General features: G+C 37.5%; 2 protein-coding genes across 3 annotated transcripts; one reads left to right on the forward strand and one right to left on the reverse strand.

Annotated features, from left to right (window-relative positions):
• The first annotated feature begins 15 nt into the window (after nt 1–15).
• LOC124167918 lies at nt 16–3,490 on the forward strand. The gene is made up of 5 exons (XM_046545982.1): nt 16–246; nt 523–643; nt 951–1,093; nt 2,995–3,059; nt 3,137–3,490. The coding sequence occupies exons 1-5, from the start codon at nt 127–129 to the stop codon at nt 3,192–3,194; spliced, it is 507 nt and encodes a 168-aa protein (XP_046401938.1). The 5' UTR covers nt 16–126; the 3' UTR covers nt 3,195–3,490.
• Nucleotides 3,491–7,688: 4,198 nt separating this feature from the next.
• On the reverse strand, nt 7,689–10,519 carry LOC124168204 (mediator of RNA polymerase II transcription subunit 6). 2 transcript variants are annotated; one of them, XM_046546336.1, is made up of 6 exons: nt 10,386–10,519; nt 10,147–10,306; nt 9,881–10,055; nt 9,445–9,700; nt 9,193–9,353; nt 7,689–8,192 (listed from the first exon to the last, which is right to left on the reverse strand). In XM_046546336.1, exons 1-5 carry the CDS (start codon nt 10,405–10,407, stop codon nt 9,232–9,234), a joined length of 735 nt encoding a protein of 244 aa, XP_046402292.1. In that variant the 5' UTR covers nt 10,408–10,519; the 3' UTR covers nt 7,689–8,192; nt 9,193–9,231. The 2 variants fall into 2 exon arrangements, with proteins under 2 accessions (XP_046402292.1, XP_046402293.1); XM_046546337.1 differs by having other exon boundaries at nt 10,392–10,518.
• Between the last annotated feature and the right edge of the window lie 2,644 nt (nt 10,520–13,163).

The following is a 13,163-nucleotide window of genomic DNA, read 5'->3' on the forward strand; positions in this document are numbered from 1 at the left end:
CAAATGACTGTCGATTATGCTACATTATGCTAGAGCACATTTTGAAAACAAAGGTTGTGCAAGTTACATGAAGATGTAATTGTATGCATGTTATTTTCCTTACGTCCCGAACTTGTTTGACGAAACATGAAACCGAAATCTACCACAAAATGTACGTCCAGTAGCAAATCACAGAAAGATGACACAGCTCGTAAAAGAAACGCTGACAGCAAAAGCCAGACGTTAATCTGCTCTCGTGACAAACTGGTAAGTATTTAATAATGCGTGAATACAATGGTTGTTGCTAATTATGTTTTCATGCTATTCTGTACCTGACCGAAAGCGTGACCTCTTTTTCGGCATCTGTTGACTATTTGCACTCTTCGAAGACTTCCTTCGCATTGGCGACACACAAACCTTGAAATGAATGAGGAAGAGTGACAATAAGTGCTACCTAGTCTTTTATTAGCGCTAAAACGCCATCCTTCGTAAAGATATTGATTTTTTTCGTATCTGTCATTCTTCTCTATTCATGCTCTCCAGGATGCTGCATTGAAGTTAATAAAAGATAGAATAAAAGCTGCAAAAGGAGAAGATCCGGTATCAAAGATCCAGAAATGCAAGTCAATTACTGGAGCGGCAACTGGATCAATTAGGCTCTCAAGTAATACCTACAACTTCTATAGGTTTAATTGCGTTAAATTTCTTCTTACAAGGTTAACACACGATAGGAATTTTTCAATATTTTCGTTGAGTATACCACTACCCAAGTTTCGGCGTTTTACGTGCCATCTTTAGAACAGGAAAATTAATCCTAAGTATGATGGGTAAAATGTCAAAACTCTGGTAGTAATGAAAATCTTTGATACAGGAAAGTTGCTATTTTCCCCTCCCCAAAATTTTCAAACTCCATACCATCAATCCTATCTTAAGAATTTATACATATTTTCCCTCTGCACATTTTATTTCAGAAAACCTAGCATGCTCTACTACCCATAAGTGTGTCCAATTGAGGAATGCACTGATATCTCACAATTGGAAGGAAGCATCAATCCTGTTATTGAATATGTTGAAAGATCCAAAAGACAATGTTCTCTACATTAATATGTGGAAGGTAACTAATAGTTTTAATATGATCAGCTAAGTAGACAGCGAATGATAATTTTCCTTCATTTAGTTTAGTTTGGTTGTTCTGACATTTAGTGAAAATGGCCAATCATTTTTATATCTATCAGTTTCTTCCAATTTCCAAATGTCTATGGTTTTTTGGCTACCGTGAACTATGGATGGATGCAATTATTTTTTGCTAAACCCAACATGAATTAATGATGGAAGTGTATGTTTAGGAATTGGCAACCTGTGATTGGTTTAACATGGAATGAGTGATCCAAGTACTAAGATAGATTAACAGCTTTATATTATGTATTTTAATATTTAGTAGTCTAAAAATGTTTCAATTATTTCAATGAGTGAATTTGCGTAGTAACCTAGTAACTTAATGCTCACCAAGCATGAAATTCTCCTTGAGAAATCATGCAGTTTTGCAGTGCATTGATAATTTAAGTGAAAGTTATTATGTATTAGGAAAAATATTCATGGTGACCTATCAGTGATCAAGCAGTACACGAAAAGTGTTCAATATGGTGACTGCAATTCAGTTTAAGCTCAATTTCTTGACATTGCAGAAACTTTTACCAGAAATACTAAAAATTGATTAATGAATAGATACTCACCTCAACAATTCAACATGCGTAGAACATCATTAGCCTATGATTCCTTATATTCATATTTGTATTTAGTAGGTGTACTCAAATATCAGGGACTGCATCTGAAACAAGATCACCTTTGTTTATTCCTTAGTTTTTTTCAATTGAAATTAATAAATAATGTCAAGAAAGGAATGAATATACTTATCTTAAAAATCGAGTCAATTTTTGCTGCTAACCTCTCTCATTGATGGCTGGGTTGCTAGCTTCAATGACTTGTTTCCCATGCTAGCAGTGGCAGGGAATAATTACAGTCATTCCAATCCCTGATTGGCGGTGGTGTCGAGGGCACTTCTAAGTTATGACCCTGGTCAAGGCCATACCGAGAAATAATGGTCAGAATGGGTGTTGAGAGGAGGAGATATATTTTTAGGGGTTCATTTGGAAAGGGAACTCTTGCTACCCTACCTAATGAATATTTACCTGGTCATTCACGTCGCTATTGCAAAGCTGATATCGTATTCAAGGGAGGGGGGGGCTCTGGACATATACTGGGCTCAAAGTGAAATTAAAGTACATATTTTCAGTAACTTTAATGTGGAGTTCAATTTCCAGCAAGAAAGGGAACTGCAGGAGAAACGATCGATGAGTGGACAAAGTTGTTCCTGTGCTGAGCTGTGACCAAAATGCAATTTGCCACTCCCTAACAACGCCCAGATGGCCACAAGCAAATGGCAAAATATAAAGGCAGAATAAATCTTTCATGAAACGAATGAAAATAGCTCATTCTAGATGTAAACATCAAAAGGCTTTGCTACGTTATCTGTTCACTATCAAGTCCACTAATCATTCAACTACTGGTGTTTCACCGACCAAGATGATGTTTGGGAAGTATGTAGTGGAAAGATACGGTCCCAAGCATTCTTTAAGGAAGAGGGTGTGATACTGAAATGAGTAATAAGGTCTGTATGAAGAAGGCAAAGGTGAAAGCCTATGCTGATGCTACTGGAAGGGCTTTATGTCAAAACTTATGTCACCAAGGTGACCAAAACAGAACGCAGTCAAGAAATTTTCAGTGAAACTTTTTCGTGCATTGGCATTCCTGAGACATTGCACAGAGACATAGTATTGTCGTGGAACACAGTCCTTATGAGGCAGGAAAAGGGAATTATCATTTTCTTGCTTATAATGAGCTAAATGGTAATGGACCATGCCTAGAAAATCATTTGAAAAATTGAAATATCTTTGTAGTGCCCTCTTGCTTTAAATTGAGTAATTTTAATCTAACTGTAAATATGTAATCTTTCAGGCTTTCTTCGTCATTCTTCAGCATTCTCCTCATGCAGACCTTTCAAGAATGGAGCAATTTAGAGAGTAAGTCATTTTTTTAGAAATCATTAAGGTTTAGCCAGGTTATCAGAGGCTTACCATATTTCTTTCCAATTTTCCAGTTTTTGTCGTCAGCTGTCAGTGAATGACACCTTCTTGGATGCTGTTTATTTACAGTGATGTAGCCCTTGTGGCATTGATTTTTCAAATCTTAAATGAATGAGCATTGATTTTTCAAATCTTAAGAATGTGAATCAGTGATGGGGCTCTAAGGGCTGATCGTTTCCTAGGAAAACATTTACATGTACTGTTGATTTTATTGCTCTAAATTTGATTACAACTCATGGTTGCTGCATATGTGCAAAGAATTTATTTTCTGTGTGTTTCAGAGAATCATATTCAATGTATTGACCCAAAAGATGTGTATCTTTGTTGTACAAAATAAAAGAGGTTTTTTTTTTAAATTTGCCAATTCATTTCAGAATGATGGATCATTTCAGTAAAAACTCAAATGATATGAATTCAACCAGACCAGGAAAATGACTCTTACATTTTAAGGTTAAAGGTGGTTACTCTGTGGTTATTTAATAAAAGTTTTGTAAGACTCAGAAAGGTGTGGTGTTGGCTAGGGAAAGTCCTTGCCCCGCTCATCTGGAAGTGGTGAGTTAAATTCATTCTGGGTGGGTTACCCACCATCCAGGGTATGGTTCGGTAAGCATATTCTAACAACGTAGTTAAGTGTCAGAGAGGGCTTCGCAGGCATTAATTTAGTAGATGCTAAAAGAGAAATATTGTGGGTAGCAACGCATATCCATCAGGTAGGTGATGGGCAACAGGAAGCATGATTTTTATAGATGGTCAGATTTACGGGAATGGTAATTACCCGTCGTGAAACACAACAGAGGAGCAGGCAAATACAACTGCTGGATACACAGGTGGTTGAAGGAAACATCGGATGAGAGAGTCGTAGAAAGTAGACTTTGAGCACAGAAAATAAAGGGTATTCCTAGCACCTTGACCTTTACATGTCGTGGGGATGTATGGCAAGGATTTGAGAAGCAGATAGGTGTCTTTGACATGGAGGGAGATTAGAGGATAGAATGTTTGGTATGGGCAGTTGGCTACTCTTGTAATGAATGTAGGTAGTTCATTTGTGGCATTGATAAAATCAGATTTTTTTAATTTGCCATAGTTGGAAATGGATTTGTAAATGTACAAAAAGATGATGTTAAGCTAGGTTTACACCTGCGAGAAAAGTTGCGCGAGTGGTTTCGCACAGTGTAAATTCACAGATGCAATTTTTCCCGAGAGTTGGACGCGAGTTATTTTGCGAGCTCTCGCGCGAGCCAGTGTCACTGTTGGTTGCGACAGTTGGTATGAAATCCGTTTACATGTGACAGCATTCGGTGCAATTTCAACTCGCAGAAGTGGTCCCTCACGCACCGTCGTCAGTAGCTTTTTACAATGCCACGAAGTAGACGTGCGCAAACTGCCGCTACAATAGTGTCACTTGATTATTGGCATAGAGTACAAAAACAGAAAAAAAAGGAAGAGGAGTATCTGGGTTAAGGAATGGATTGATAGAAGGCAACATTTGAGAGCTTTCACGACTCTAAGTAAATGAGTTACAAATAGAGGACTCTCAACAGTTTAGGAATTTCATCAGGATGTCTCCTACAGAGCTGGAGAATCTGCTCTACTTAGTTGGGCCAAAGTCCAAAAACAGGACATAGTTTTGAGGGAATCGATATCAGCGAGTAAGCGGCTGATAGTTATAACCCCACGTTTTCTTGCCTCTGATAAGTTTAATCGTTTTTATTCGTTATATTGGTCTGTTTACGCATGCGCAAATATCCACGGTAGCCAAACAGATGGCACAGTGGTTCCAATTGCGAATCTAGCGGGACAAAATTATTTTTCTCAAAAAACTTAGATCTTCTGTCGTGAAAACATTCAGAAATGCCAAATTATAGACAAAAACACAAAGTAACACTATCATAGGTCTTTTCAAGGTGGTTTTTATGAAAAAAATTAATTTAATTTGCAAAATAATTTCATGTTACTTAACACTTGAGAAATATGAAAAAAATCATTAATAAATTGTGTAGTAATGCGCTTTTCTTAATTTAATGAACTAATTACGTTAAAAATATGCTCTTAAACACAGGATTTAAACGTAAAATCTTTTTTCTCAGAAAGTGAACGGCGGAACGTTAGTCACCTTCATCATTATTACTCTCCCAACTCTCTTCATCTCCGACATTTACCGACTCCACGTCCTCCAACTCTTTAACATTACTCATTTCATTAGGCGCAGGTAATATTGGTTCCCTGAGAAGCTGCCTGGCATCCATCGAGATGGAATAACAATGCCTTGGGAGCAACGAACTTATACTGGAAACATAAGGTCAAATGTGACTAATAGTAGGTTAAAAACATCTCTCATTGTGTCCTTTCTTGAGTATTTTAGCGCGTGATTTTCTTTGAATTTCCAGATATATGCTTATTCCTTGCTTCTTGGGCCTCTTCGGAAAGCAATGCAATGGGAGCAATCAATCACTTTTGTCCCATGAATTATATTTTAAGTACCGTGAAAGGCATGTAATACCATGAGTATGACGCATGTACATTTCTTCTGTTTTTTTAGCATACTCCTCAAATTCACTTATACTTATGGAGAAACCACAGGAAAGTGCGCTAAGAATTGTTCCCAACCAATGAAATAATTCCACCTCTACTCAACTAATGCCTGATGAAATGTCAGGATTCTTTTAACGTCAAAATTCTGATACTTTGTACAATTTCTTCCCATTTATTTTGTTGACCAAGGGCATCAGTAGAGATATCTGTGCCTTTATCTTTTGCACTTCTTTCCCAGTTACCTCATAACTTTCATCTTCCATAAATAATTTAATGGGTCTACAATACCTGATCGAAGACGGCCTGGTATTCTGCCATTAGATGTTGTTTTTATCATTTGATTTTAGCGGAAGTGGTAACATAGAAATGGAAAACATATAGGAATCATCCACTGAACCTGATTCCTTCCGAAATACAAATCTCAGCTTATACTGCTTGTGGCCACTACTTCCATGTTAACTCCACTTAAATATCATCGTATATTTGAATTCATTACCAGACCGAAGGAAGTTATGAAAGTTCAATTATAATTTTCTTCAAATTTCATGAGAATAGCTAATACTAGTGAAGTATCAAAATTGTCCATCCCAATCTACTTGAGAAAAACTTTGTGCCACTGAAGTGGTACCATGCATAGCTATATGTTTGGCGCTGTACTATCGTTGCACTATCTTCGTCACACAATCTCTATTTTTTAGGTGACTCTTTATCATTCTCTGATGTATTTATTCTTCTTGCTAATGTCACGCAAAGATTCCTGATTTTTCTTTCGGTTTCTGTAATCTTTCAGGGTCAAATTCCACAATATTTTGCTTTCTTCATATAACGTAATAAGTTTTTTTTGTCTCCAAGTCCGACCATTGTTTGACTTTATGTTCGATTTGTCCATATGACCATTTGTTGACCTTATGTTTCCAGTATAAGTTCGTTGCTCCCAAGGCATTGTTATTCCTTCTCGATGGATGCCAGGCAGCTTCTCAGGGAACCAATATTACCTGCGCCTAATGAAATGAGTAATGTTAAAGAGTTGGAGGACGTGGAGTCGGTAAATGTCGGAGATGAAGAGAGTTGGGAGAGTAATAATGATGAAGGTGACTAACGTTCCGCCGTTCACTTTCTGAGAAAAAAGATTTTACGTTTAAATCCTGTGTTTAAGAGCATATTTTTAACGTAATTAGTTCATTAAATTAAGAAAAGCGCATTACTACACAATTTATTAATGATTTTTTTCATATTTCTCAAGTGTTAAGTAACATGAAATTATTTTGCAAATTAAATTAATTTTTTTCATAAAAACCACCTTGAAAAGACCTGTGATAGTGTTACTTTGTGTTTTTGTCTATAATTTGGCATTTCTGAATGTTTTCACGACAAAAGATCTAAGTTGTAACTAATTTGCTCAAGGGCATTTTCCATCCTTTTCCCTTCATCCATCAACAAAACAACATGACACAAAAAACAAATTACAGGAGACTCGAGAGACAACACAACTACACTTCAGCCCAACTTCCGCAAAAGTGTCTGGAAATATCTCCCACGGTTTGATCAGGCGACAGTGCGAGCGCGAGAAATTGCCAGAGCTAAGTTTCATGTTTAGACCTGCGAGTCGAAGTGTCAGACACTCCGCCGCCCAGCTCGCGACACTGCTCGCCGACCCGTTTACACTTGCAATTTTGACTGTCAGACAGTAAACTGGCGCAATTTCTCGCAGGTGTAAACCTAGCTTAAGAGAAGAAAATGGGAGTTGCACAATAAAATATCCAGCTTCAGTATCAACTTATACATTGGGGTAGCTCTGATACATACATAAATGTACATATATCTTGTAAAAGGGAGCTAATAAAAATGTGTGTACCATATTTTGAACTTTACGGTAAGAAGACCAGAAAATTTTATTTACTGGTATTCAAAAGTGTAAGATAACAGCATTTAGCTTTGATCATAATTGATTTCCCCATCAGTTACAGAAGGTGAAGCAGTTTATGGGCTCAAACCAGGAAGAAGTGCAAGAAATAATGAGCTACACAAATAAAGTTATTATTCATCACAACTTTTACTACCTCTAAAATTCACAATGACAGCAAAAAATTTAATCATACAAAACAAAAAACAATACTTTAGTACTTAGAACATATTCTCCACCATTCAGTCGTAGATATCACTCACTCCCATACTGAAGATGCTTAAACACAAAGTCTCAATTGTGGACAGCACACACTAAAGGAATGGTATACATATTTCATAATTTACATTCAACCACACTTGAACGTTTTCTTTGAGAGAATTGAACATGATTCAAGAAATAGTCAAAAGACTTACAAACCAAATCCAAAACACCTGTTCTGCTGAGAGAGTCATAAATATTTTCAATTTCTGTTCCTGAGACTACACATCACTTAAATGGATGAAGCCACTGACGGCCTCAGATATATCACACACTTCAGCTGTGAGTCATATGGACATTTAACAGGAGGTCTGAGGTTATTTGATTAGGCCAATTAGATGGTTTCTCATGGCTACAAGAGATCAGCAACCCACCTAAAATAAATTTTTATATATTGTAGTCTCGTGCAAATGCTTCCACATAGTGAATATGAATGCAATACTAAGGCAGATTTTTATGTTGGCACCCTACTACATGCATGAATCGTGCATTTCGAAAATATGGTAAATGCCAAAATTGGAAAATATTACTTTTCATACTATAACTAGGGACGATCGGATACTTCGGATCCAAATACCCGCGGATATTGCCCTACAGCAGATCCAAAGTCATGGAAGACATCGGATCTTGATCCGAAATTTTAAATAATAGCTTCAGAGAATGCAACGCCCCAAAAGGGTGGAAAGAGTTCCGATTCTATCTTCGAATGCGCCGTCACATGCGATTCTTGTCCTACTCATGAACAGTTTTGTTTGAAAGCTCTCGCAGGGGTTACGTAGGAGAATTTCAGCCATGGAAAATAAAAAAGGCAAAATAGGACTGGAACATAGTGTGACTCTTCCCAAGATTTGAACAATCATTGGGGGAATCTCAGTGTCAGGAATTTCAAAATGCATTTGGATCCCAAAATATCCGATCCGAAAGATCCGGCTCCGAAAATCAAAGATCCCATCCGAATCTGGATCCGAAAAAAATCCTGGATCCGTCCATCCCTAACTATAATACGTTTTAAATGTGAATAGAATTTTTTTAAATAACAGATACAATTCAATAATAATTTTTTTGAGAGTATACTATGCCTTTTCTTCTTCCTGTAAAATTTTATGCTTGGCACTCACAACGTTTTGGAAATGCACGATTCAAATGATAAATGTTTGACTGAATTTGATCTGGGTTATATTAGGCTTGCAGAATAACCATATGATTTGCCATTAGACTACACCAAATTTTGTCTTTAGAAATTTAAGAATTAAACTTCCACTATGAAACTGATTTTATGCTGAATGCAGAAAATATACTGCATACTTCACATAACTAACATAAAATGGATTAAACAGCTCTTTGAAAGAGAAAAAAATGAAAATTTTTACTTGCCTGCACCGAATTCTTCCTCAGTTATATACAATTTTTCTGTTATGCCAGTCGGGCCTTTTTCTCAGGGGGTGGCTTCATTCGAGCATTCTGCTGTGAGAGTGGAGTGTCTGGTTTCTCTATCTTAACATCAACTTTGATATCTGGTTTGACGTCTTCTGGAACTAATTGGAACACGTTAAAATCGATACCTCTGCCACATAGATGACAAATTATGGAAACATGATGAATGACCACCACAAAGATGTCACTTACCAGCATTTGGTTTCGCATCGATAGCAGGCAGTGTTGGAACTTTGATAGGGAACTTTCTAGTCAACTCCGTCAGAAGCATATCCACCCTTTGACGCTGAAATAAGGAACTGGGTTCTTCTTTTGCATTCTCTTTCTTGGCCATTTTCTCCTTGAGATTCTTTTCCTTCAAATCCCAAGTGTACCCTTTCGATGGGTGATACCTCGAGTATGATACCGTTTCATCAAAAGCTGACTGCAGGTGATGAATCGTAGAGAGCTGTTCATGCATAAAAATTTGAGATTTGAAAATCACAATATTGTCGAAGAGGAATGAGAGATAAGGACAATAGTTTGGCCATCTTTTTTAAGAAAAAAAAGTGGACTACGTCGACAGAATAACTGACGATTTTCGAAATGTCAACCACGGAAACAGCAATTATTGGAAATAATAACTTACCAATCTTGAATTTAACACAGATCCTAAGTCTGGTGCTTGATAAATAACGCCAGCAATTATATAATAATCAGCCAAAGGTGTTGCTTGTGTAGGAGAATGTCTGTGTTGTTTCCTAATTACATACAGAATGGGTTCTTGGACGTGAAGCAAAATATATTCCGGGCCAGTCATATTCCTGAAAAGCCAGCATGTACGTTAGCCAGAGGTAGGATTTTTCTAACTCCAATTACCTTAATAATCGAGTGTAAAGTAAGTCATGCACATACTGTAGTTGTTCCGGGGCAAGTCTCTGCATTTTAATGCTCTCATTGTTGCAGGTTCTATCAAAAAATGGGTTATTCCTTTCGCAAAAGTAATCTAGTATGTTCGATGGATTGAGAATCGGAATCCACGCACTGTCGTGCCACGACAAACCCAGGGGATTTTCTGAAATATCAAAAAGAAATTATTTTGGCGAAACCAATCGGCTACATATACATTTAAAACGATAAACCACAAAACGCACCATTACCTTTAGTTTCTGTCATTGAAAAAGATCTAAGCGACGGAAAAAACACAAGTAATGGCAATCTGACAATCACGGAATCCTATTCTTCTCGTTCTGTTGACATAATAAATGCATACAAGGCATACAAATCCTAACAAAACAAATGAAGGCGAATGTGCATCTGTGGCGCAGCAGCATAGCCAATCGCGAAAAGTATTTTATATACAACATTACCAACCAAAAATTAACTACCTCTTTATGACATGGATTCGAAATTCGAACCTTCGACCTTATCGTCAGTTTCTGTCAATTAAATAAGTATAGGAACAGTTTCTGCTAATTAAGTGGGTAAAATTAATTCATGCCTTGAAATTCATTCAGATAAGTACAAAGTAGGGAGTGGTTGGGGGCAGTGGCGCAGCGAGGAGGGGGATTTGGGGGATAAACCAGAGCTCAGAGAAATTTTTAAGTTTAATTCATTTGACTTAATTGAATTAATATTACTTATAGAGGTGTAAATACTAATAAAATATCCCTCAGAATGCCATAAAACTCCCCTTTTTGTACCATTTACCTGAAAAATTTTATAGAGGAGAGCCCCTGCACCTCCCGCTTGTGAACAATAATTGGGATATAATTATTTAAGTCTACATGACATCCGGTCCACGTTTCCCGTAACAGCTGCAAATTGCATGATTTCTAATGTGTGTTACAGTTAATGTGAGTGCCACCCCATCAGAGGCAAGTATTTGCAAATCCATGCACAGGTGAGTTTTGTGTTATAGTCATAATAAAATGCCAAATTTCAATTCTGTGAAGGACAACTGTTAGATAGGGTAGCGCTTTTTTTCAACACTTTATGATGCATCACGTCCGAAATGTTGTTTGTGGTTGTGTTCGGTGTCTTTTTTTTCTCGTTCCTTTTGAAATCAAAAGAGTTCGGGGCTTAGGGTGCGATTCATAGACGGCACTTTAGGCTAAAGTATACTTTAGCCGGGCTAAAGTCTGCTTTTTCCGTTTCATAAACGCCACTTTAGAGGAAAAATGGCCGAATCGTCACTTTACCGTAAAGTGCCCAACCGGAGCTCACTTTAGGGCTAAAGTGTCCTTTACGGATGAATAAATATGGCTGCACCGGCTGTTATTGAAGTTGAAATATGAAGATATTTGGGTTACGGAAATGAATATGAACTAATTTTTTTGTGAGAACACAGCAGCAAACTGGCGCGTTTCAAGAAATAACCAGACAAGTAATATATGTCTTTTCCCTGAATATATATCGAGTCGGTATTGATGGAGATGACCCAATTCTTATATTTTGAAGTTTAACTCTATCGGTCGTGTGATAATTACAACACAGGGTATTATTTTACAAAAGGTACAATCCGGATTTCGCCTTCAAACCTTCACTTTCCTGTAGTGTTTTTGCCTCCTGATTAACGTGGTGACATTCATTCCTGGCGGAAATCAATAGTTTTCGAGATATTTTAACTTTTATGGATAGCGATTTTCGGGTTCTGCGCATGCGCCGCCATTTACGATCTTCACTTACTCACCCTTTACTTTACGCACTTCACCTTCTGCGCATGCGCAAACATTACCATGCCGCCCAATTTAAACTTTCATTCAATTTGGTCCATGTCGTCATGGAAGACCAGCCTGGGACATCTGGGCAACCATAAGCACTGGAAGGTAAGCACATTTTACCCACTTCTACCTCCCACCCTACCAACTGGACCAGCTCGAAGGATATTTTTTTCTAGTTGACCAACTCGTACATGTGCCCGGAAAGTGATTTACCCGCTTTACCAACTGGACCAGCTCGAAGGATATTTTTTTCTAGTTGACCAAGTCGTACATGTGCCCGGAAAGTGATTTACCCGCTTTACCAACTGGACCAGCTCGAAGGATATTTTTTTCTAGTTGACCAAGTCGTACATGTGCCCAGAAAGTGATTTACCCGCTTTACCAACTGGACCAGCTCGAAGGATATTTTTTTCTAGTTGACCAGCCCGTACATGTGCCCAGAATGTGATTTATACACTTCTACCCCCCACTTTGTTATGTATTGGACCATCACTAGGGATATTTTTCTCTTGTTTACAATTTCAAACATGTTCCGTGAAACTAATTTACCGCCATTCCAATATGGCCGCGCATGCGCAGAACCCGAAAATCGCTATCCATAAAAGTTAAAATATCTCGAAAACTATTGATTTCCGCCAGGAATGAATGTCACCACGTTAATCAGGAGGCAAAAACACTACAGGAAAGTGAAGGTTTGAAGGCGAAATCCGGATTGTACCTTTTGTAAAAATTTACCCAACACAGTAAAGCCCGTATGACACTTCCCAATTTATTGGCCAATCCATTGGATATTGGATTGTGGACCCACAGACACACACCAATTTCTAGCCCAATCTCCGTTTCACAATATTGGGCACAATTTCTTGGCCAATCTAGATTTTAGAACGGGTTCTATTTTCTCGAGGCCAATCTCCAATCAGAACTCAGTCTTGTCGACTCCTAGTGGCCAAATCTAGAAGCTCTTTGCAAAACATTTCACCTCGGAATTTTAATATCATATATAAAAACTTTAGAAGCATAGCAATCCATGGAATAGGTCAAATAATTAATATGTACTTTGAGAGAACATAAATTCACAAAAATCAACTGTCTAAAGTGGGTAATTCGGAAATAACATTTCGGATATTTAATGAATAAAAACGTTGTGATTCTCCTCGATTGCGTCTATATTTTGTTTAAATTACAATTATTAAACTATTTTTCATGATT

Source organism: Ischnura elegans, chromosome 11, assembly GCF_921293095.1.
Source record: "Ischnura elegans chromosome 11, ioIscEleg1.1, whole genome shotgun sequence".
Lineage (NCBI taxonomy): Eukaryota > Metazoa > Arthropoda > Insecta > Odonata > Coenagrionidae > Ischnura > Ischnura elegans.